The sequence below is a fragment of the Eublepharis macularius genome, chromosome 10 (assembly GCF_028583425.1).
Source record: "Eublepharis macularius isolate TG4126 chromosome 10, MPM_Emac_v1.0, whole genome shotgun sequence".
In the NCBI taxonomy this organism is placed as follows: Eukaryota; Metazoa; Chordata; class Lepidosauria; order Squamata; family Eublepharidae; genus Eublepharis; species Eublepharis macularius.
The window spans coordinates 19,018,859-19,045,436 of record NC_072799.1 but is presented as its reverse complement, the minus strand read 5'-3'; the positions used below and the strand labels follow the sequence as shown (position 1 = coordinate 19,045,436).

The 26,578-nt window shown below is 44.4% G+C and overlaps 1 protein-coding gene across 1 annotated transcript; it reads left to right on the top strand.

Moving 5' to 3' along the window:
- Positions 1 to 776: 776 nt before the first annotated feature.
- Positions 777 to 23,108, top strand: SPARCL1 (SPARC like 1). The gene is made up of 11 exons (XM_054990441.1): positions 777 to 830; positions 2,327 to 2,380; positions 3,982 to 4,158; positions 4,971 to 6,167; positions 7,686 to 7,755; positions 9,522 to 9,634; positions 11,518 to 11,638; positions 12,751 to 12,887; positions 14,091 to 14,239; positions 17,621 to 17,769; positions 23,080 to 23,108. Exons 1-11 carry the CDS (start codon positions 777 to 779, stop codon positions 23,106 to 23,108), a joined length of 2,250 nt encoding a protein of 749 aa, XP_054846416.1.
- The last annotated feature ends 3,470 nt before the right edge of the window (positions 23,109 to 26,578 follow it).

Sequence of the window (26,578 nt, the reverse complement as noted above, 5' to 3'; positions counted from 1 at the left end):
CTGGTGAAACAGGATGTTGGACTAGTCAGGCCACTGGCTTGATCCTGCAGATCAGGAAACTAGAACTGGTCGCTCCTCCTTGACAAATGTGCAATAAGTGAGATTCTCAGGCTCTCCCTGGAGATTTTTGGTACTCAGTGGGTGAAGCCTGAATAAGTCTGCTATTTCTGAGTGCATAGCGTGGCAAATCAGGATGTGTGGAGCAAAAGAAAGAACTCAGAGGCTATAAATATTCATAGTCCACAGATGTGACTACTAGCTGCACAAGTAGCCTTTCAAATGTCTCAGGAAGCAAGCCAGCCTCATATTTTTATTAAATATTTAAGGTATATCTCCCTTTTCTTGCCACTGGGGACTGAAAAGTGGTTTACGAAAATAAAAAAACCTATAATTTAGACAAACAAATCAAGAAAATCTATAACAGCAACTCCTGGTTGGTCCTGGCTCCATTGGGCATGGTTTGTGAACCACAGGCTAAGAGCCAGCACTCTCTGTCCATGGCTAGGCTTAATACCTGCAACAGACAAGGAACACGAACTCTGCTGAGATCTCGTAGAGTTGGCACAACGATATTTCCAGTCATCCTCCCTGTCAGACAGGGCATATTCGAAAGTAACTATGTTTTAGATGAAGACATGACCCGTTTGCCTCAAATCATCCAAGCCACTCAACAAAATTGTTAAAGTTGGGGATTTATTTTTCGTAACGAAAGCCTGGAACCTTTGGCACTATAGAATGGGGCAATGACGGGGATTTTTCTTACAGGCCCGGTCAGCATGAAGACTGTGATCTTCCTCCTCTATTTCACGGGGTCAGCAGTTGCCATCCCGGTGAGCTCTCTTCAACTTATCATTATTGCACATCAATACTGGGGATGCTTCCATAAAAAAGTGATTCTCCATTTTTCTCTGATCACCGCTATAAATTCAGAGTCATTCACAGCGACAAATGAATCTTTCTCAGGGGGATTTTCCTAGGCTTGCACTTGCCTGCTGGCATTAGGAAATGAGATTAAAGATCTTCCACAGAACTGAAAACAATAGATAATATATCAGGTAATTACCACCTGATATATTTCATGCACCTTGCACTTTAGTAATATAAATACATATTATTTAATCTCGTGTATTAATTGCCTTTACATGGTGCACTTTAAGTGTTATCTATTGTTTTCAGTTCTGTGGAAGATCTTTTTATATTGTCGAAGGCTTTCATGGCCGGAGAACATTAGTTGTTGTAGATTTTCCGGGCTGGATGGCCGTGGTCTTTGATCTTTTTCCTGCCTGCTTATTCCGCGGCTTCCCCTTCAGGTGTTGTTTTAGCATTAGGAAATGCCCTGCCCTCAATCTTCCACCAGTGAAAATGTAAGGAGCAGGAGAAAAATGGGGTGGTAGTGTTGATGGTGACACTGTAGCAATTTCCCCTAGTTTCTATAAACTTTATCATAGAGATTAGGTGAAATTCCTACATCATCACCTGGAAGTGATATTATTTCCTCCAGGAAGTCCACTGTCCCCAGGCACCACCTCCCAAATCTCCCAGCATTTGCCAGTGCTTCCTTGTGCCTGCCATTTTCATCCCCTTACCTCTGGTAGGGTTTTAACCTTTTTAAAAAATGTAGTAAGAATATTGCTATAATGTTAAGACACTATAGTAATATACTTGCTACTGGCAAAAAAAGTGAGGAAGGGGAATAGAAGGCACAAGCGGAAATAGCACCAAAAATGGTGCCAAATGTGGGCATGGAGGTATGGAAATCTGCAGTTTTTCACCCATAAATTCCCCCCGTCTTTGGGTGCAGTCTTATAGGACAGATGGTACCAAAGCAAGTTTGGAGAAACCTGCAGTGGAGATGGGGAAATTGTAGAAAGGGGATGACTGCTTGATGATGTCATGCGGAAGCCCCCAAAAGTACTGTTGCAGTTTGGGAGACAAGGCAGAGCAAGAGTTCTGTTTGGAAGCAACCTCTGTTTAAAGCCTGGCTCCTTTCTGTTTTATGTGGGAGGAGATGCAGTGAGAGGGCATGCCTTTTTAAAACAGGAATGAGAGACCGAGCTATTCCCAGATACCACCGAACATGCCCAGTCCTACACATACCTTACCCAAGTCCTGATGTGACCAGAAGGATGGGGGTTGTCATGGATCCTACAGTAAAAGGGATACTGGTTAAGACTGCAGCCCCCATTTAGATGTATGGATTGCACCAGTTTCCCATGCATTAGCCCTGAATAAAATTCAATTCATGGCTTTCTTTAGTAACATCATCGAAAATCTCTGCCACTCTTCGTTCATGCACAAGTTAATCTATTGTTTTTTTTTCTTGCAGACCTATTCTTTAATGTACAAACTTGGAATCCGAGGACGAAAAAATGCAGAAAAGGTATTTCTAATCATCTTATTCCAAGTAGAAATAACGTTTATAAAAATATAAAGGATATTCTAAGAATACTGAAAGCAAGACTATTTTTGTATACATAATGGCATCCTTCTAAGTTCCCCTGGAGAAAGTAGCTTTGGAGGGTGGACTCTGGCACAGTGGCTGTTTCCACACGGCTTACCACTGCTTATAACAACCCGGAAGATCACGCAAAAAACACAGAAGATCGCATTTTCTTGCCGAGATTTGCGTGATGTCACGAGACATCGCGCAAATCTTGCATTGTTACGAGCAGCGGTAAGCTGTGTGGAAACGGCCAGTGTCTGAGCTCCCTCCCTTCCCCCAAACTGCACCCTCCCCAGACACCATCCCTAAATCTCCAGGAATTTCCCAAGCTGGAGTTGGCAATCCTAATATATTGATTCTGTTCCTCTAACAATTAAAAAGTCATGTAGCCAATACTATTCATCTACTTGCCGAAGATGCTGTTTCATTTGCTAACTAAATCTCAGTGTCTATGGGATAGTTTTATAGTTTGCAAAAAGGAAGCTTTGCAAAGAAAAAATATTGCCAACTCAGAGGATTTTGCATAGAGTGCTACTGCCACTCAAAGGGAGGGGATTGCTGCTACTGTTGCCTAAGAGGAACTGGGAACAAAATGCTTTTCTTTGGAAGAAGAGTAAACTTGCATGGCTGCAAAAAAAATATTTTGAGAATACACAAACCTTTTTTTGCCCCTTTCCAGCCTCCCTCCCCTACAAATGAGCACCAAAAAGTGTGCACAATTCACGGGTGAGAAGTTTTTCTTTTCAAAACATGCCCCTCTCAATTTATCTCCGCCCTAACGGAAAAGTCTGCCACACTAAAGAACATTAGCACGTTTCCATGTAGGTAGTCAGCTGCCATTCACTCCCTAGAGGATGCTGCTTTGCTTGGAGAATCTCATATGCTGGGAACTGAACACAGGACTTTCTGCATGCAAAGCACACAGTCTGCCACTAAGCCACATCCCCTTCCCTCCAGCTGCTCTATTCCATCTGAATAATAGCCGAGCCCAGACCTGCTAAGCTTTAGAGATGGCACCACATTTCCAGATCATTATCTGGGATTTGTTAGTCTTCCAGGTGGACCACAAAAGTACAGGGACAGTACAAGTAATGCAGCCCAGACGAGGAAGATTTTGCTGCAGTAACCACAAGAGCCACAAAAACAGAAAAGCATAATTTGGGGCAGGTGTTTTCTTGTTGGTGTTTCCAGTTTAGTGCCAACATGCTTCTCCAGCGGTTCATGGACATGACCCTCTTCTCTAGGAATACATTGGAAATAACCTTTCATAAGCACACTCCACCAGGAAGTTTGCTTTCATAGAGGAAAAAAGAATTTGTGAGAGAGCACCTATGTATGTACATACACATAAGTGCTCTTGCACAAGCTCAGTTCATTTCAAAAATGCTGCACTGTAAAACTGAGGCCAAATAAAATGGATCTGTACCAATGTCTCTCTTTCAAGAAAAATACCTTCCATATTTCCTAACTCTCATAGCAGCCCAAGTATTCCTCCTTGTAATATACAAGGCTTAACTAAGAGTGTTTATGTTCATCAGCCAAATTTCAGATTCCTGCAAGACAATTCCCACCCAACGGTTGTCCCCCAAGTACAACATACCGAGAAGACATTGACAGAGAAGCAGACTTCCAAACCATGGGACGACATACAACTTCCAAAAAGAGATGTCAATTTTTCAGAAGGCCAGTTGAAGCTCAACCATAGCCAACCACAGGTAAATCATTGGCTAATCTAATCCTATATTCTTGCTCGGATATGATCACAGGCCCACCAAACTGCCTTTTGGGCCACGTGCTTCTCCCTCCATGCCCTTTTGAAGATGCTGCATAACTAGGCTTACTGTTTGCCTGCTGGTGGGCAATAAACCCAGTCCTTAGCCACAATAAGCTGCCCTCAAGAAATTGAGGAGTGGGAGCAAAAAAAGGCCAGAAAATGTTTTCTATAATGATGCTCTACAAATTTCCCCATGTTTCTATGATTTACCATAGAGATTTGGGGAATTCCTAGAACATCATTAGGAAGTGCCATCACATCAGCCCCAAATTCTACCCTATCTGGGCACAGCCCTCAAAATTTCCTGTTCTTTGCACGGCAGTGCTCCCTACTGTCTGCGTAACTCTGGTATTGCTGAGGGTTGAATAGATCCTCCCATGCTCTTGTGCAGCAGCACAAGTACTCTTTCAATTCATAGGAATTGTCTGCAATCAAAAACTGGTAACCACAAGCCTAGAAGGCCTTTTAAACTAGTTCAGGGAGGGGGAGAATTTCTCTTCAATACCCATGATGGCTTAGCTAGAGAAATCTCTATGTTCAAAGAGAGTAAATCTCTGTGTACTAGGGTTCTTGAGACAAACCATTGGGAATGGCTGTCACCTTCATCAAGCCCTAGTTACAGATTTCCCAGAAATGTATCTGATCATCACCGCTGGTGAAGTACAGTCAATGAAATGTGGTAGCCTCCCAGTATTATTCTATTGTTGTCCTTTCTATCACTATGTCTTGAAAGTATGTGTTGTTCTTCACAAGGAACACAATACTTCCTTGGGAGATCTCAAGATGGAAAATGCTGACTCTGCAGATCATCGAAACCGTCAAGAGGAGTCACTCAAGGCATTGAGGGATGATGAGCTGCAAGAAATCAATTCTGAAGAAGTCAATTCTGTTACCGGTTCAAAAATAAATAGCAAGGATCACTCAAGAAACAGAAGTCGAGCAAGTAGTAACATTTTGATTCAGCAAAGTGGTCCAGTTGGGGCACCCAACAGCATGGAAACAGATATTGGAGGTAATGTTAACCCACACCGCTCTAACCATGGGCACTATCAGGTTAAGCGAAGAGATATCATTGGCTATTACCAAGACAGCCAGGAGGATCCAGACATGGCATTGCATAAGGGATGGGAGGAAGATGGGTGGAAATACAACAAAAATGCCATTGAGATGTTTGCAAGAAGTAAAATGGTGGAACAGATTGTGATGGAGGAGGAAACAGAAGAGGAAGAGGAGGGGGAAGAGGGAGAAGAATGGGGTGGAATGAACTACCGAGACAGAACACAAATAGCCCGGCTGAATATTCCAGAAGATCTCCGAAGTAGTGATCACGAGGAAAACAAACAATCTGGTGACACTCTAAAGCACGCCATTCACCCCTTTCATCTAACCACAAGGCAGGAGAAAGATACTGAACAAATAGAAGGCAATGAAAAACACACTCCAGCAGAACTCCTTAAAGGGGGGCAGTTGAATAATTCAAGAGTGATAAATGAAAATAATCCAGATGCTGAAAGGCTGAGAGGAGGTGATGAAGGTAGTTTCCAGAATTCTAGTGATCACAAGGGACAAGTGGCAAGGGAATACTCCCAGAAGGTCATCGGAGCTGGTAGTCAAATTCACAGGCAGGATGGGTCTAGAAGTTATTTTCAGGTGGGCAGTGAGGACCATGACGACTCCTACAGACGTCGGCAAGAAGCGATGTACCAAGAGGGGGAAAGAATACAAAGTAATGGACAAGGAAGTATTAACCAGGAGGAGGAACAAGGAGAGATGAAAAGAGGTGGAACCATTGCCCCAAGTGGAACTGGGGCCCCCAAAACCAGCATTAAAGGGCTGATTGAGCCTGATTATAATAATGAAGATGTGCTGGATGGTTCTGACAACAGAGAGCACAACAAATCAACAACCCTGAAGCACAACATTGGGAAGACGGCTGACTTAGAAAACAGTGTAAGTGCTTCCAAGATCACACAGATTCCAGATGAGCCATATCAATTTTCACTGAGGTCACTGTAGCGCATGCAGTGTTTTGCATGCTCTGTGCTATATAAACAAGAGAAGCTAGGATTCTGTTCTAAGGTCGTGCAAAAATCTAAGATTATGCAAATTCGGTATATTTGCATATAATTCTTTTTTTGCATAAGCCACCTGAGATTTGAAGCAGAGCTGCGGCAGATGGAGTTTGAGGAGGGGAGGGAGCTGCGGTTGCTAACCTCCAGGTTAGGGCTGCCAAGTCCCCTGGTAAGGATAGGGGATCCCTCGCTCCCAGTTGCTGCCCCCTGCCACAACTTCCTTAAGTGATGTTATTGGTGGGCATGCTCCCACGCTTCACAGGTGACGGGTGCGATAACATCACTTCTGGAAGTGATGTCATCATGAGGAGATAGACTAGGGTAAGTACCAGGTCCACCCTCTCCCGCCCCGCCGGGAAGGTAAGGGGACCTGGCAACCCTATTCCAGGTGGGTCCTGGAGTTCTCCCAGGATTACACTTTCCAAATGACAGATATCAGTTCCCCTGGAGAAAATGGCTGCTTTGGAGGTGGACTGTGTGGCATGATACCCTGCTGAGATCCCTCTCCTCCTCAAACCCCACCCTCCCCAGGTTTTACCTCAATATCTCCAGGAGTTTCCCAAACCAGAGTTGGCAACCCTAGAGGGACCTCGGCAAGGATGTGATGCGATAGAGTCCCACCTCCAAAAGTTGCCATTTTCTCCAGGGGAACCGATCTGTAGTCTGGAGATCAGTTGTAGTTCAGAAAGACTCCAGGACCCTGGTGGGGTGGAGGATCACCTGCTCTGAGCAGCTGTAAAACCATAATTTCTGGCAATTCCTAGAGCGGTTGATGTCACTTGCTGGTTTTCCCTGCAAATGATGTCATTGTGCATCTGATGCCACCCACCATGTCCCCACCTCCAACCCTCCCAGCAGATGCCAGGCTTAGTTGCACAACCCTAGCCCCACCTGAAGCTTAGCAACCCTAAGTCACATCTTTCTGGGCCCATGGATTTAGAAGGGTGTAACCAGGGCTTTTTTTTCTGGGAAAAGAGGTGGTGGAACTCAGTGGGTTGCCGTCGGAGAAAATGGTCACATGTGTATTGGCCCCGCCCCCTGATCTCCAGACAGAGGGGAGTTGAGATTGCCCTCCGCACTGCTGGAGTGGCACAGAGGGCAATCTAAACTCCCCTGTGTCTGGAGATCAGTGGGCGGGGCCAACAGACATGTGACCATTTTCAAGAGGTTCCGGAACTCCGTTCCACCGCGTTCCAGCTGAAAAAAAGCCCTGTGTGTAACTCTGCTGAAGACTGAACTGTAAATGTCAGCCATATTTCCGGTGGGGCACAGGGGCGCGGGGATTGACTTCTATCATTTAAGTGAAATACTGAAGTGACTTTGAGTGGGGTGAGCTCTACAGGCGCCTTCTTTAATAGTATTTTTACCAGTTGCTTTTTTACTTATGCTTTGGAAGATCAAAACTACAAGCAAGCCCTACAGTGATGGAAAGCCAAATGAAGGAAGTACAAAAGCTCCCATTCCCGGTGAGTCTCATACAAAGCTATGTCCAAGTGTGGGGGACTTTTAATCTGCAATTACATAATTTCCTTACAAAACAGGTATTGCACTTACACATTTTCCTATTACAAGGCTTGTGCAAAGAGCATTCAGCTCTTTGCACCCCCTGCCCCCAACTTCTGGTATTAGAAAAAGACAGATTAGGAGGAGAGGGGAGACTTCAATCAGCAGACTGTATGGAGTAGATAGTAGTAGAATGGTGCAAGAAAAATTTCTCATACTTGTGTACTCTGCCAGCTCCAGTTTGGGAAATTCCTAGAGATTTGGGGGGTGGAGTCTGAAGACAGAGGGGTTTGGGGAGGGGAGGAACCTCAGAGGGGTATAATGCCATAGAATCCACCTCCCAAAGCAACCATTTTCTCTAGGGAATCTGATCTCTATGGCCTTGTGATCAGTTGTAATTCTGGGAGCTGCCCAGCTATCACCTGGATGTTGGCAATCCCATCTCCTCCTCCAAAAGCTAGGCACTATTCTCCCTCCAGATAATGTGACTGAGGGCCAAGCTACAAGTGACGAATGACACTTGCCTGGCAAGTGAACAGACTTGCGTGTATTCCTCCCTGTTCACTTGCGCTCTGCTTGATCAAGTGGAGCGCAAGTGAATGGCAAGTGAACAGGGAGGAAAACACGTGAGTCTGTTCACTTGCTAGGCAAGTGTCATTCGTCACTTGTAGCTTGGCCCTGAGCCTACTTGGAACAAAAAAACAAGATTGCCTGTCGTCAGTTCTCCCTTGTCCAATGCCATGGCTCTAACCCAAATCAGCTAAACACGCCCCCCTCGCCAAGCTTTTTCATTAAAATTTTAAACATCAAATGTTCTTAGATCTTCACCTGGAGGATGCTATGGATTGCATCTCTCTTGTACATCATTCCATCAGCAATCTTCTGTTATCTGATAGGCGAGGAAGCAAGGCACAGCTCCTTTGCACTTCTCTGGAACCCCTTGGCTGCCAACAGGGACTAAAGGAGAGTGAAAGAGTCAGAGCTTAGCTCCCTCCAGCCCTGCACCCAGCAAGAAATAAGAGATTGTCCCTAAGAGCCAGGGGCCTCTGGCTGGGGTGAGCCCCCCTTTCTTGAGCAGCAAGGGATGCTGGGTGGACAGAGACTCCCTCTGTTTCTAACCCTGGAGAGGTAGGTGGGGTGGGACTGGCCCTGGATAGTGCTGCTGCAATAGTGTGCAAAGATGGAATTTCAATATATGTACCTGTCATTCCAGCATCAAAGACATGTTGCCCTGCTGAGATTCCTTTTTCTACCCCATATAAGGCTGCTGTAGAGTTGCTAACATCTATTTGGAAAATTCTTGGAGATTTGGGAGTGGAGCCTGGAGATGACAGGGTTTGGAGAAGGGAGGGACCTCAGTGAGGTATAATGCCGTAGACTCCACACTCCAAAGCAGTTATTTTCTTCCAGGGGAACTGATCTCCATAGCCAGGACATCAGCTGTAATTCAAGGATATCTCCAGCCCCCACCTGGATGTTGGCAACCCTAGGCTGCTGTCCTACATATACATTCAAAAGGACATACTTTTGAGCGAACACGTATAGGATTGAGTTGCACATATATAGGAGCCTATCCATCTTTGGTACTGATCTTACTGTGTGTACTATTTATCTCATTCATAAACATATGTTGACTTCACGGTTCATGTCTCATATCGCCTGTCGTAGCCTTGACTCTTACACTACCCATTCCATTTGGGGGAAAAATTACTTTTATTTCCCATCCCAGATCCTTGTAGAGATTTCTATTGTAAGACTGGGAAGGTCTGCCGAGCAGATGAAGAAGGAAAACTCAGCTGTGTTTGCCAGGATCCTGACACTTGTCCTTCCACAAAAAAATATGTAAGTAATTTGGGGAATAAAACTGCTACGCTTTAAAGCTTAGAGGGCCTTATTTAACAATAATATGCATTATTTACATAGCGATTTAGTATGTCCAAAGCAATTCACATTAATTAATAGAAGAACTCTTATAAGAAACATTAATCATATGATTGGAGATTAGTTTATTTCAATAATACTTATTTTTTTTCATCCCAGTCTTCTCCCGAGGAGCTCGTGGCAGTATGCATGAATCTGGTCAGGGGAGAGTTAAGTAGGAAAGTGATGCGGGAGAGTCCATCATGTTGAAGTCACCATTTCCTAAAGGGAAATTGATCTCTGCAGTCTGAAGATCACTTGTAATTACAGTTGCCAGTCCCCCACTAGGGGTGAGGGATCCCCCGCTCCCATCCTCCACCCCCACTTACCTGGCCAGTGGAGGGAACATGCCTCCTGGGGCGCACTCCCAGGTGGTGCAATGTGCTCCCACACCCTGATTTGACCCAATTTGGGCCAAATCAGTCTGGATTTGAGCCAAATCAGGCTGCTGCGGCACCCGGGGGGTTTGGATACGTGGCAACTATACTTGTAATTCTGGGAGAACTCCAGGCCCTACCCGGAGGTTTGATAAACCCTACCCATTTCTAAGATCTCTGCCTGGGCAAGGCAGAGAGCCATGCTTTGTTGATTTCCCCACACACCTCTCCCATCAGGAAATAAGAGACTGACCCAAATGCCCCTGCGTCAGTCCCTCAATTTATGGTCAATGAAAGGCTGCGGAGACCAGAGCTGAGACTCTGGCCGTTTGCACACGTCCTTAAAGGGACGGTCCCCTCACTGAACGCTGGTGGTTTATCTCCTTCACTATGCACACCTCTGATATCAAAGCGGCAGCAGGCTGTTTGGCTTCTGATTTTTCGGTGCCTTTTTGGCAATACAGGAAAATGCAGGAAATTGCATTCTCAGAAAAGGCACCAAAAAAACCGAAAGCCAAACAGCCTGCTGCTGCTTTGATATCGGAGGCGTGTGGAGTGAAGGAGAAAAGCTGCCAGCATTCAGTGAGAGGGCCGTCCCTTTAAGGGCATGTGGAAACATCCTCTCTCTGGCCCCCTTTAAGCACAGAGATGGAGAGACTGGAGAACATCTTGCCCAGGACTCTCCAATAGGAACAAATATCACCTACTGGGGCGAGCATCAGCATACTTTGAGGAGAGGCAGTTGCCAAGGCCCAGGGCTTCTAGTGGGGCCTACTGCTGCCACACCTCACCTGTGTACCTCCCCTGCCCACCTGTGTTTCTCCCATATGCTCATTTGTTAACAACCTTCTTGCCACCCAGGGTTCCAAATCCTACCACATGCGCTTCCCAGCACAGTTGGGGTAAGGGTGCATGTCTGTTACACAGTGGTGGCACTCCTAACAGTGGTGCTCCCACCACATACACCACCCAGTGCCATCTAGGAACAGTGTGCACGTGGTATGTGGGCTGTGGCAGGACTCACAAGCAAGGAAAGGATGGATGGGCCGATGGGGGGGGGGCATTCTCGTGAGCAGGGAGAGAGGCAGAGTGGGGTGCTGCAGCAAGGAGGAACAGACCCAGGAATTCTTTGCCTGGCCCCCAAACCTGAAACCATCCTGGTCGCTTGCACTTCAAGAAGTTGTAAGTAACATGCACAACTAACAGAGGCTTATTGAAAGTCTGGAATCTTGTGGGCCCTGTGCAGAACTCCTCCATGACAGTAAAGGCTGTGCCTCTGCCTGTTCTTTTAAAGGCCAGTGCATTTGAACATTAGTTGTGTGTTTTTGTTTTCCTGGAGATCGCTTGTCTACTCTGCTTGTTTGTCAATATGCAAACAATGCTACAAAAGCACTTTTTAATGGGTCCTTCCTTCCTTCCTTCCGTAAGGTTTGTGGTACAGATAATAAGACGTATGAGGACACCTGTCAACTGTTCGGCACAAAGTGTAATCTCGAAGGGACGAAAGTGGGGCACCAGCTGCACCTGGATTATGTGGGAGCCTGCAAATGTAAGGTTCTGCTTTTATACAGTTCTCTCCAATAGAAAAAAAAAGTGCCAAGTTTCTTGCATAACTGTGTTCCAATGCGTTCCTTCCCAGTATAAATCCAGGAATATTTATGGTCTCCCTTGTACAAACACAAATGCCTCTCAAAAGACCCATTCATATGCTAGAGATCCAAACACTCCCATTTTCCTGCTAGGTGCGAGGGACTTTGCTTGATGTATCTCCTCTTAACTTTCCGGGACACTGAGGCAGGATGGGCTAGCACTTGCTGATACCCAGGGCCCAGATAGCCAAAGATGCTCCTCCCACCCTATGGCACTTGGAAACGGGACCTCTCCCCGCCAGACTCCTATAACATTATGCAGGGCTTTTTTTCTGGGAAAAGAGGTGGTGGAACTCAGAGGGTTGCCCTCAGAGAAAATGGTCACATGGCTGGTGGCCCCGCCCCCTGATCTCCAGACAGAGGGGAGCTTAGATTGCCCTCCGTGCCGCTCAGCGGCATGGAGGGCAATCTAAGCTCCCCTCTGTCTGGCGATCAGGGGGCGGGGCCACCAGCCATGTGACCATTTTCAAGAGGTTCCGGAACTCCATTCCCCGGTGTTCCCCCTGAAAAAAAGCTCTGACATTATGGGATTTCCCATTCCTCATAAGGCAAGCGCTTAAGGGGGGCATCAGAATGCAGCTTTCCCAAGGGACTTGGGAGCCATGCTCTGCTACAGGCCCTAGGTGTCTGTCGCACGGGGTCAGATCAAGATAGGCTGAGGCTAGATGGATCACTGGTCTGATATTTATTTACTACAGAGCTCTTCTTATGTTCTTATTGTATGATAATAGAAGTTAATTGCCTGAAATTTATGAATTCACCTTGTGGAGATGCATTATATGAATATCAAATGCAGAAGCGATTTTTAAAATATATTTAACCTTCGTGGTCAGAAATCCAGCGGTCAATATATGTCTGAGCTTACCCAGAGCCTGTAGCTTGCTATGTGTTGCTTACTGGCAAGAAATGGCTTTCTGGACCAAGAATTTGACCCGGAATAAGATTTATTCCTTCATTTTGGAACTGGAGATGCTAGGAATGAGCAGAATCTCGCTTTTGTGCTTTGGAACAGACATCCCACCTTGTACTGATCATGAAGTGGAACAGTTTCCTGTCCGGATGAGAGATTGGCTCAAGAACGCCCTCATGCAGTTCTATAAACAGGATTTGGACAAAGGTGGATTTCTCACAGACAAGCAGAGGAACAAAGTGAGTCGTCATAAACCAGGAAAAAATGCCTTGTTATTACTAGAAAAAGAGCGAGGAGAGGGCACCACATATAATTGGCGGTCATAGAAGGGCATATCTACACTACAAATAATGTTTGACACCCAAAGAATCCTGGTAATTGTAGCTTGGTGGAAAATTCTCTGTCGAGGTGCTTTAGACCCATTGCTGAGCTACACTTGGCAGCATTCCTTGGCAAGAGGGAATGATTGTTAAACCACTTGATGTCTGGGTGTTGGCATGCAAGGTTTTGCTCAGGATTTGCTCACCTTCCCCTCCCCCCATTACTAAAATAGCTATTTAAATGATGAACTGCATATAATAATTAATTACGAGTTATGTATAAATCAAAGGTTGTCATGTGCAGAATATTGCACAGGATCAAAAATATGGGATATACAGATAATCCCTGTTTGTAGTGCCATTTGGTTAAGCTACATTTTATCGGGCATGCTGGGAACCTTGTCAAGAATGTGATCACTAGGCACCCCTACCTTGCTTTGCTTGATGCTTTTGTTTGCATGCCAAGCGAGCTCCTGATTGGATCACCGTGACGATTGTTGCAAAGTTCATCTTGAGCAGTTTTGCAGCTATGCCGTAGCTGCTTGGGCTACAGGGAAAAGATATTGCAGCTTGCAGCTGCTTTTGCCCAATCTGAGAACGTGCCTCAAGTGACAATTGAGTCACGCATCACAGAATCACAGAGTAGGAAGGGGCCATACAGACCTTCTAGTCCAAGCCCCTGCCCAGTGCAGGATGAGCCTAAAGCATCCCTGACAAATATTCATCCAACCTCTTCTTGAAAACTGCCAGTGAGGGGGAGCTCACCGCCTCCCTAGGCAGCTGATCCCACCTTTGAACTACTCTGACCATGAAAAAGTTTTTCCTAATATCCAGCCGGTACCTTTCTGCATGTAATTTAAGCCCATTGCTTCGAGTCCTATCCTCTGCTGCCAACTGGAACAGCTCCTTGCCCTCTTCCAAATGACAGCCTTTCAAATATTTAAAGAGAACAATCATGTCCCCCCTCAATCTCCTCTTCTCCAAACTAAACATTCCCAATAATATCAATGTTACACAAGAGGAGATGTTTCAGCCGGAAATGAAATAAAGGAAACTGATTGAAATTCCATCTGCTGCTATTTTGTTGTCCCCCAATACCGATTTCACTCACGTGCTGTCTAGGTGAAAAAAATTTACTTGGATGAAAAGCGGCTGCTGGCTGGTGATCATCCCATTGAAATTCTGCTGCGTGACTTTAAGAAAAACTACCGCACATACACCTATCCCGTGCATTGGCACTTTAACCGGCTGGATCAGCATCCCATGGACAGGTATGAGCGAATTTTGCCTTTTTGTGTGCTGTCTCCTATACAGGGGATAACTGATGAACCTTATGTTTTTATCACATTTTGTTTTGTAAGCTGCCTCAGGCAGGTTCCCCAGAGAGGCGGCGTAGAAATTTTCCTAATAAATAAACAGATATTGGGATGAGCAAGAAGGAAGATGGTAGGATGAACCGTGGTACGGACAAATGATAGAGATTTAGGTTTGTCCGCTTGAAACCTAATTCATTGCAAGAGAGGATTAGGAAATGCTTGATAATGTTCAGGATTCTTGTAGCCTTAAAAGTGTATGGCCTGGTTTATCTGCTTACATGAGCTGAGAACAAAGGCTTGGATCCAGCCAGCTTTTCCACTGAGTCCCACACAATTCTCCTCCTTGCCACAACTCCCATTGCACATGGCTTTTGTCCATGCAGGTCCCGTGATCCACAGCATAGCCTTTCTGGTAGTCAATGGGGAGCCTATGGTCTTTTTTTTCAACAGTGGAAAAATATGGTTGGATCCACCCAGATGCACAGCACGATCAGTGGAGGCGCTGGAGGCTCACCTGGCCAGCCTTCACTGGCACGCTTACCTGGACAGGGCTCTCCTGCCCTCGGCACCACCCATCCTACAATGGAGAGAAGGAGGGACAGAAAGCAGGATTCTTCCGGCTTTGTGCCACTCAGATAGCGGCATCAGTGGTGGCTCCACATGTGCCAGGATCATTGGGGGAGGGGTCCAAAAACATGGATGATCCAAAGCATTAAAAATCCTTGGACCAGCCCTGTTTCTGGTTTCAAAGTGCAGCTTACATTTACATGTGATGTAAATGAGCATGGATGTGACATCCATTCACAAGTTAATCAGAGAATTTTATGCCAGTCGAAATTGGTTTCCTTGGTCTACAAGACAGTCTATTCAGTGCACCTAATGGCAAAAATAGCTACTGTGCCTATCAAATAATCACAACAGGAAGGAATTCTACTGCATCCGACATTTCTATAACACATTTTTCTTTCCGTACTGCCTCTTTCATGCCTGCCAAGGATTTGGCATGAATGGACTACAGGACTTTTGTGAGTGAGGCTTCTGCTAATTCTGCTCATATGGTTTCTAACTCCAGAGACTGTATAATACCTGTGGTGGTTATGTGGGATTAAGCTGCAAGTACAGGAGAATGTTTCTGAGCCTTCTCCACCTGAGCTGGTATTTTCTGTTTCAGCCCAAACCTGTTATTATCCTCTTACCGATCCTTGTGGAACACATTTGAACTGTATTTGAACTGTACTAACAGGGCTTTTTTTCTGGGAAAAGAGGTGGTGGAACTCAGTGGGTTGCCCTCAGAGAAAATGGTCACATGACTGGTGGCCCCGCCCCCTGATCTCCAGACAGAGGGGAGTTTAGATTCTAAACTCCCCTCTGTCTGGAGATCAGGGGGCGGGGCCACAGCCATGTGACCATTTTGAAGAGGTTCCGGAACTCCGTTCCACTGTGTTCCAGCTGAAAAAAAGCCCTGTGTACCAACATTCTATTATTATTTTTTTTACTAGAGGAGGATAGAATAAAAAGACAGACTATATGGTATTCTTCCTAGATAACAGGCATTTCGGCTCGTTTCTATTTTGTCCATTGTAAAGACCAACCAGGGATGTACTGGGAGTTCTGTATCTAGAACAGACAGAATTTTTTTAAACTGAGTTCTCTGGTGTGCAAAGATCCCACGTGCATAAGAACCAAGTTTAAAAAATCGTGGAACTTTCAGTGCATGTCTGGTTTGGCTGTAAAAGGTAGGTGCTACGAGAACTAGGTTTAATCACTATCATCATATCATTACCAGATATGATGTCCAGAATAAGCAGCTGACTGTTTTGAGTATGTATGGTGTGGTGTAAGTGAACTGATATAAGGAAAGAAAACTGGATAGCTGGATTTATATGCACCTAAACATCTTCAGTGTGTGATACTAGGCTGCTACTTTGATAAAAATAAACATTATGTGTAACACGGGCCGCTGTCAATAACTGCTGCCTTAAGTCTAGTTCTTCCCTTTGGGATGTATAAAACTTACACCATGCTCTCATGTTCGCATATCATGCAGCCTCATGTGCCCAGGTAGAAATACCTGGCCCCAGTAACTGGTGTTGTGGCAGTGAATTATACAACATGATGAGCCCTTTTCAGTTATTATGGTCAGCTGTGCATAACGGCAGGATTTGAGTCCAGTGGCACCTTAGAGACCAACCTGATTTTCTGGGCAGAAGCTTTCAAGAGTCAAAGCTCCCTTCTTCAGAAACAAAGAGGAGTAGCGTTCCTTGAGCCTTTATATCCCAGTCAGGAGATGGGTGTGATGGATAAGGTTGCCAGGTCCCCTTATTGTCCTAGTAGGGGGAGACCCAGTACTTACTTTCTGCCTTGCTCATGATCCTTTTCACTCTCTCACAAAGCGTGCACACACTTCCAGCACTTCTGCAATGATGTCACTTCCTGGAAGTAACATCATCAAATTGGCCATGGGCGTGCCCCCACACTTTGCATGGGGATAATTCTCGCCTGTTTGGGGCCAGAATTGGCCCCAACAAAGCACAGGAGCATGCCCACAGCAAGCACAATGATGTCACTTCAGGATATCCCATTGCTGACCTAAATGTGGTTGTTCTCAAAGAAGCTTCAAGGGCAGATTAAGTTTGCTGAACTTGAGTTCATTCACAAGTTCAGAACAATGGAACCTCCAGGACTGAATAGAGATACAGGATTCTTATCTCACAACAGAAGTTAATTTCTGCTCTAATCAAGCGCACTGTACCTGACTCCCTGCTTTGCTTCACCCTGGCTGCCTCCATTTCGATCTAAAGGCTCAGGGATCTCCACTGTTCTTCAGATCTGAAAAAGAGAGCTTTGACTCTCAGAAGCTCAGACTCTGACAATCTTGTTGGTCTCTAAGGTGCCACTACTCAATTCTGGCTGTTCTACTGCACACCAACACAGCTACCTACCTGTAATTGTGTATAAGGGGACATTGCATGTAGCACTGTCCTCTTGATTTGTGTGGTCACCTCTTTGTGTAAACAGAGCAACACATGCATTTTCCAACTTTAGTACATGTAAATGGGTACCCTCAAAAATCTGGGTTTTCTGATAGCAGAAACAGAAAAATATGCATGTTGCCCTGTTCACACAACATGGCGACCACATGTATCAAGAAGATTGCCCTGTGCACGATCCCTCTTTATGCTCTATTTATTGTAGTGACTGAAAGGGCTAAGGTTTCAGAGCACAAGGCTACACTGCACATTACAGCTGAGGAGGGAGAACACTCAACGGGAGATGCTATTTAAGTTATAAGCCCCCTATTTCTCTTTAACGTAGATCTGCCTTTTATAATTTCAGGAAGTTAACACACTCTGAGCTTGCTCCTTTACGTGCCCCTCTTGTTCCCATGGAGCACTGTGTAACTCGCTTCTTCCACGGGTGTGACAGCGACAAAGACAAGCATATCTCTCTGCAGGAGTGGTGCCGTTGCTTTGGGATTAAAGAAGGTAAATCTCTCTACATTGCTGGAGAACTTTGCATGACCCAGCTCAACAGAGGGGTGGGGGGAGCATATATTTAGGAAATGAATCATGGTTATATAGGAGCATCCTCATTATGGCCAGAATTGGACAACCAGTCCCACGTGCCCAGTGACACCAGGAGGAGGGCAGGGACATGGGGGAAGAGCTATAACATCACGTGTCCTGTTATGCCACTTCTGGGGGAAACCTGAAAGTGACAGAAAGCAGCTGTAGGAATTGCCAGAAACTCTATGGTAAAACTATAGTTTCCGGGGAGTCCTAGAGCTACCCTCTGTCACTTTCAGGTTTTTCCTGGAACCTGTTCATATAGAAATAAGTTGTGGGCTGGGGTGGGGATTAACTTTTCTTCCAAATAAAGCACACAGTTCTCATTCTAAGTTCCTTCCAGGGGCCTCTTTGATTTTATATTATATTTCCTAAATTCTTCATCAGTTTCTTCCATTCACTTCTTTAGTCTGCCTACCTGTCCTTAACCCAGTCTGCTGTTTAGTGGGGATGGATTTTATACTAATATACAATGCCCAAGAACTGCAAAGTTCAGGAGAATAGTTTCCTCACAATAATTAGCTCACAATACTTTTGTGAGTAAACAAACATTTTGCTGCACAGATAAGCAAGGATGGGAGCGACTGCAGGAGAGAATACTTGAAGGCTGCAAAAAAAAATGAGAAGAGTTCAATTCTGTCTCCAGAAACATTTGTGGAAGGAAGAAAGGTGTGTGGATTCTAATCCCAGGGCGCTGCCTATCTGCACCCATTTTTTTAATGCTTGGCGGCACTATTACAGGGCGCTGCAGGGAGAGTAATCAACTTTGCATTTTCTCAACGACTATCACAGGGCCACAGAAGCCTGGCTTGTATATTCACAATGTGTGGCTGTATTATAGATTTCATAGTTAAGCTGTAACAAATAGTTTTAAGTTTGTCCACTTAGCAACATAATAAAAGGAGACAAAATTGATTGTTCTTTAAGTAGACACTGGAGTTTTAGCCAAAACAGTTTATCAACGTATTTTATTCATTTTACTCATTTCTCTTTGGGGCAGGTCTTTTTCTTCTCTTGATGGACACTAAATAAACACAAGCCAGGCTATCAGTCATTACTTATTGTTGAGCATAACTGTGTCTTCATTTTGCATGGATTTCTAAAGGATCACTCGTTTTGTAAAGGACACGGAAATTGTTATTATTATTTTTATTTATTTATTTGTTGTAAGAATGTTCATTTTAATAGCAAGGAATTTGAAGTGGTCTAGTAATTAGATTAATCTTATTTGCATATGCCACATGGTATGGCATATGATTTCTTGCCATGTCTTCTTGACCACAATTCATACTGAGACACTGATCTGTCTTCAAAGTTTTTGAATATGCATAATTCTTGGATGACCTGAGGTTGGAAGTTTTTTGTAGAACATTTGAGACAGCTGTAGCTTTAGCAAGCTGTAAGTAAATTGGTTTTCATCAATCAGCCAAGTCTGCAATGAGGCCAGAAAGGAATCCAAGAGGTCAGGAATAGATGGATGGGTGGTAAAAATAGATGGATGGGTGGGGATTGGTTGAGAGGACTGGCTCCATTTTTTGTCGTACGACTTGTCTAGGTGCTGTAAGCTAAACACCCATGCCCACTGCTTGTTTTTTGGACTTCTCAGTGATTGTGATGAAAGTCACCTTGCTATCTTCCTTAGCTTTCAACCCATTATGTTCATCAATTGAAATTTTGAGTGACTGGCTCTAGCACAGAAAAACACTCATGAGTGAGTAGTCAACAAGGGATTCTCTCTGTAGTGTATAAAATCTCTTATCTCCTTCTAGATATCCAAGTTAGGAGATTATACTTCTATAATTTTCTGCAAACTTGCAGACGCACTCATATTTTTGAGTCTATCATGTTTCACGTAGTACTGGTATGCTGGTCACCAGGGCTTTTTTTCTGGGAAAAGAGGTGGTGGAACTCAGTGGGTTGCCCTTGGAGAAAATGGTCACATGGCTGGTGGCCCTGCCCCCTGATCTCCAGACAGGCGGGAGTTTAGATTGCCCTCCGTGCCGGTCAGTGGAGATCAGGGGGCAGGGCCACCAGCCATGTGACCATTTTCAAGAGGTTCCGGAACTCCGTTCTACCGCGTTCCAGATGAAAAAAAGCCCTGCTGGTCACCAGGTATCTTTGGATACTCTCCAGAAAAATCTTTATTATAGCTTCAACTACATTAGATTAATTATTTACACCATTCTGAACATTGACTGTGAGATTGTCTACAAAATGAACAGTGAACAATGAGGGAAGAGATTCAAATATGAGTAATGCTCAGATCGCACCCTCTTTTCTTGCCACGGTTGGACAAATATCACATCGTTGACAAGATTGATCAAGATCTAATCCAGAATCAAAACAAGTAGATAAATTTCATTGTTCTGAAATTAAAACAAACTCAAGGAATTCCTCATGTATTCCCATAACTCTCTTTTTAAAAGACACAGAGGTGGTTGTTCTCATGCAGAAATAACAGCGGTTTCAACAACTGAACTGAGAATCTCATAGAAACATTCAGTTTTACAGCAATCCCTAATAATTTGTCCTGACGGCTCATTTTCCTGTCTTGCAGATATGAGTTTAGCATTGTCTGATTTTAATATCTTATTATTATCATTGTCTGAGTTTTAATATCTTATCCTCTGTAAAATTATGCAATTGGGGAGTGCAGTTTTCACTGATTTGTTGCTGTAATTCTTAAATATTCTGTGTGAACTTGTTAGGGACAGCTTTTCTCTGTTTATAGTAGAAAGAAAGTCAATAGCATTTTCATGTAAACTTCAATGCCAATGGCTTTTCATATGCACGCTCACAGCTTCACTGGAATCTTTGCACCTGTTACAAGCTTAGGTAACAAATGTTTCCTGTGCTGCTTGCAATCCTAGCTGGTGAAATAAAATGCAATAATGATACTGGGCCTTTCAAAACAGTAGAGTGTGCTAACCAAGGACGATATTTTGAAAGTCATATGTGGTGAAATGCTGTTGGATTATCATCAGCAGATTTTCTGCACAAAACCCTCAAATTTTAACACATCTGATAAAGGATTTACTTGAGATATATAATACCCCATAGTCAACTTTTTCTCCGGTTCTTGTGATCACTGTAGAACCTTGGTATTTTCATTTGGGATCTTTCATATTCTTCTTATACTGGCACATTTTCTGCTTCTCTTGAGGCTCTCTGGAAAATACAGTAATGCTAGGAAAAGTTGAAGGCAGTAGGAAAATAGGAAGATCTCACATGAGATGAATTGACTCAATAAAGGAAGGCAGGGTCTTCGATCTGCAAGACCTATGCAAGGCTGCCAATGACAGGATGTTTGGGGGTGGTCATTAAGTTGGAAGCGACTTGACGGCACGTAACACACACTTGAGGTAGATATATCACAGGTGAGGGCAGGGCCAGCAAACTCTGTCCTCCTTTCCCATCTATGCAGGTTGTCCCATATTCATCATAGTATGTGTAAATAGGGTTCTCCAATCCCTATACCTTCCTGGCAGGACGGGAGATAGGTAGGACCCTGTACTTACCAGGAGTCTGCTCCTTGTTTGCATGCTTTGCACACGCATGCTCCTGGCACCATCATGATGACATCACTTCCAGAAATGATGTCATCATACCGGCCACGGAAGTGCTCCTGCACTCCACATGGGGCCGATTCTTTGGGAACTGCCCATTTGGGGCCAAAATTGGCCTCAAACAAAGTGTGCGAGCACTCCCGCGGCCAGCAAAATGATATCACTTCCAGAAGTGACGTTGTTGCATCTGCCGGGAGCATACACATTGCACATGTTCCTGGGATGCCTGCCAGTACTGGGTGATCTCCAGGTGGCCCAAAGCCTCCTGCTGGTCACACCAGTGACTGACAAGCAAGCAGGTAAACCACCAAGAGATTGCCCACCACCAGCAGGCACCTGGGATCCCTACGCGTAAAAGACTCGAAATCATGCTGTGAGATAACTGTAGCCGGTATGAAGGTACTGTTTCTACCATTACTTGGTCCCTGATTTGCTGTTCTCCAGCAGTCAACTTCCAGAATAAAGGACTAGCTCTAGAGACACCTGGCAGCCAAGATGAAATATTCAGATGATATCTCACAGCTCAATCCCACCCCAGCAGCAAAACTCTTTTCATTGCGCCCCCTGGATCTACAGTTTGTTCCTTGAGCGTTCTCTTCTCCTTTTTTTATACCTGCTAAACGTATCCAAAGCTAGCATTATTGACAGTACTGGCTAACACAACAATCAAACAGCCACAATTCCAGGCAGAGACATAAGGATGACTGAATGAGAACAATAATTAGCAGTGGTGTGATACTACTGATGATTTACTGTAGGTTATTGTGTTAAAGCACAAAGATTAAGGAATAACAAACAGAAAATAAGATTTCAAAAGCTAACCCTGGGTAAGTTCAGTGCTGGCTGTGGAATGTGCCCACAGATGGAATTCTGCAGAGCTTTGTTCCACAGCTACCACACACTGGGATGAGTGAGGCATGTCATAGAACTGTTGAAACCATGTTTGTTCTCCTTGAGGGTAAAAAAAAGGTACGGGGCCCCTTCCCCGCCTTTCCACACCCAGGACTGCCATATCCCCTAGCTGCTGCCCTCCACCATCTCTCACCTGGCCAGTGGAAGGGAAACAAAGGGGGACTCGCCGGCCAGTGTGCGTGTTCACAGTTGACATAATGACATTGCCAGCAGACATATTGAGGTCACTTCCTTTGCACCTGGAGGTGACATCAGCCTGTCGCCAGTGAAGCATTGTTTAGGGGCAAAAAAGATAAAGAGTTTTTGCGTCAAAATTAGAGCACTTCTCCCAGGCCAGCAAAGTATTGATGTCACTTCCAAAAGTGATATCATTACACCTCCAGCAAGCATGGGTAGCAGCTGGTAAATCTTCCCCTCTGCCCCTCCATCAGTTGCCAGTGGGGACCTAGCAACCTCCACACCCACTGGGTTACAGTTCAGGCTGAAGCTGCCCACCGCCACTGATTTTCATGATAAAAAGAAAGTGTCCAGAAAAACAACCATGTAACATGTAATCCAACCCTTAATCATGATTAATTTGACTTGTTTGGGCAGAGGCCTAAAATTATTAGGTAATTTATTAGTAATATGACTGCAGCCACTGGGATAATGGTGTAGGTTGGGTTGCAAACCCAACACTAGGATACGCAACAAAGCTTGCAATTCCCTTTCAGTCTAAGGATTGTAACAATTTTTCTCCTCTTTTTTGCAGAAGACATCGATGAGAATCTTCTGTTCTGAACAAGCTGAATGGCATTGCAACTCCCTGAAATAGCTTTCTTGAAGACAACATTTCAACAGGATATCAGTAGTTAAAACGTTTTTTAGTTGCTGGACTAACGGTGCCATCCTAAGAGAAGTGACACCTTTCTAAGTTCATTTGACTTCAATGAATTTAAGAAGGGTGTAACTCCACTTTGGATGGTATTCCAAGTATATTAAATGTGGAGACGGGGAATAACAGTAGTAAAATCAGAAATTTTCTAAGGTGTTATGTATAAAAAGAAAGTTGCTTTTCCTGTTTTCTCCTTTGTCCAAGAATCTACTTGACAGAATCTTGGCCTCTTCCAAATTCTAAAGCTTTGTTCACAGTGCATGCACATTGCATGTGTCACTTGCTTTTCGTTTGTTGAGTGTGTCTACTGTTAAATGTGCAAGCTGCTTCCATTGAACACGTGTCGTGTTTGTGGTGGTAAGAGATAGCATGAATGTTTGCTCTCTGGTGCTTGATCTTCGATGAATCTTTCACCCAGGCATGTCATCAAGTAGTTGACGCCTCCATTAATGAGCTTACCCTAAGAAAATCCATTTTAATCACACACACATACACACCGCTGAGATAATTTTTCTGCATTTTGCAATAGTGGGTTTTAAAAACTGGAAAATGGTACCTACTTGTTCTACATTCTATGACAAACAATTCCAAATGCCACATTTCGGAACCAACTTCAAGTATATTCATTAAGCACCTTTGAGTTATTTATTCTGACTGTGTGATTTGTTCGCTGCAGAAATGGAAGAAGTTCAGAAGATTCCTTAGAGACTCCAGTGAGTTTTATTGTGTATATCGTATGCACAAAAAAGTCCCCACAAAATGCTTGGGATATGAAATTCCTTGGAGCCTAAATTCTGCATTCCAGGCATATACATTTCTGCACACAAAATATATGCAATACAATTCTTCAGAATACAGTTTGTTATGTAGATGCATAAGATATTATCATCATATGTACTGCAGAAAATATTAGGTGTTTCAAAATCAGGACTGCTTCTCGTGTTTATTTGCTCCACCTTTATTACTAAAGTCATGTAAAATGTTTTTAAAATATAATTTATCTAGGCTAATCACTTCCTGGAAATAATTTCTCCAAGCTTATTTGAAGATAAACATATATTTTAAAGTAATCATAAAGTCAGATAGTGTGCACGTGTTTCTCTGTAGAACGATTGTTCCTTTTCATTGTTTTCTTAATAAAAATTACACGTTCAGTAAAAGACCAACAAATGCCAATGAACTGGGAATACGAATTTCACACCCCCAGACACACACCCTGACACGTGTATGTATGTGTGTGTGCAATATTACCGTTAACAAATATTTCTTTACATGTGAATCTTGACAAGTGACCACAACAGGGAAACATTGCTCACAAAGTAAAATCAGAAGTAAAATTTTCAAAAATCTTATGTTGATAGGAAGAGTTGTGGACATTAATGATGCTTTCTTATAAACCTGGAAAATACCATCTCACACACACAACCCATTTGTACAGTGTAGTGTCATTGGTGCCACCTGGTACAACACCAGAGCTCTGGTCAGGTTAGGTCTTCTAGGCCCACACCCCTGAATCCTGGGCTCTGGGAAGGTGGAGTCTAAGAGGGGGAAACAATGTCATGGATGACATCACTTCCTGGTGATCACACAGAAGTGACATCTCTAGGGTTGCCAGGCCAAGCCTGGCCAAGTGAGAGGATTGAGGGTGGGGACATGTTGGTGGACAGCATCACAGGAATGATGATGTCACTTCGGTGGAACTCAGAAGTGACATCGTAACACTAGTAACAATACCAGGTGTCCCCCCATCCCCCACTCCTGCTTGGAGCAATGGTTGGTAACGGCAGTTTTTTGTGGGGGGAGGGGGCGTCCGTTTTTTCCATTATGATGTTGCTTAGGGCAGCCAATCCTCTGGCTCCAGCTCCAGTTTTCTGCTGCAACTTGAAGTGGCAGCAGGAGAAAAAAATGGCCAAAAAATGCCTATATATCGGTCTCTAGCAATTGCCAAAAATCTATAGTTTTACACTGACAGCACCCCCTATGTCTCCCCCTGCCCCGTGTCTCTCACTAGTTGCCAGCTAGTGTTGTTTAAAACTTAATCTGAGCTCTTCTGGACCCAGTCACGAGAACCATCCCTCCACCCCAGTTTTAGCACTGCCAAAGGCCTGGTCCTTCTTCCCTTCCCAAGCAGAGTTGAGAGGAAGGTCAGCAGCCATTTTAGCACCATTGATACCCCATTCCTGTCACCAGGTTAATACTAGAAGAAAAGAAAACAGTGGCCATTATTGTGAGCCTAGTTAGGCAAGACTTTTCCTGTGGTGAAACAGGGAACCCTTTATTATTTACAAAACTCTCTGGAGCAATATCCAGGTCAAGAGAGGTTATAATTCTTCCTTAGGAATTAGCACTTCACTATCTGTGTAGGTCATCGCTTGATGCCTGCTGATTCTTTAGGGTTCAGGCAAGGCCTGGCAACCAACAGGAGATCAGTGGGACATGGACATTTCTAGAGAAGACTGGTGTCACTTCTGGGTTTTCTTTGGAAGTGATGTCCTATCATCACCCAGTGGTGATTTTTTTAGATTATTTTTTTCTCCCATTAGCCACAGCAGGAGCCGCAGAAAATGGGAGATGGGGAAGAGATCCTCTGCCCTGGGGGGAGGGGCTTGGCAGCCATAAGAATTTAAGAAGCTTGCTGGATCAGATGAGTGGTCCATCTAAGTCCTGAATCTTATCTCACACAGTGGCCAACCGTTACTACGGAGGGTTAACAACAGGGCTTAGAAGTCAAGGCCTTCCCCTGAAGTTGCTTCTTTGCCTCTTCAGGCCTCTGCGCCTCTTTAACTGAGAGCAGAACCACAAGTGACAAAAGGCACAGATTGGACACTTGTCAGCTTCCCTCAAGTTTTGATGGGAAATGTAGGCAGCTTGGCGGAATGTTGGACAAGTGACAGTTGAAAAGTCCATTGGACAGCAGTCAGAGAGAGAAGCTGCGAGACCAGGATGCCTACATTTCCCATCAAAACTTGAGGGAAGCTGACAAGTGTCCAATCTGTGCCTTTTGTCACTTGTGGTTCTGCTCTGAGTCCAGCCTAGTTTAGGCCAGGCTGCATTCTATTTCATAAATCTGGCTTTGCTTTTGCCCAATGCCTGTTGGAGATGCTGTCTATCTCTATGACAGTGAAGCCATTTTTCAGTCATTGCATTTCTGGTGTTCCTACTTTGCATACTGGGGACAATGTGCAATCCTCTTGATGTGCATTATCGTGATTTTGCCTGAACAGGGCAGCATACGCATGACTTGAAGGAACCCAGGTTTGTTGCAGGTATGCATTCACATTTACAAAAGCTTGAAAATGCATGCATTATCCTATACACACAAAATGCAGACTGTGCATATTGGCAGGATCACAGGAAGTCTGCTTTCTCAGTGTGA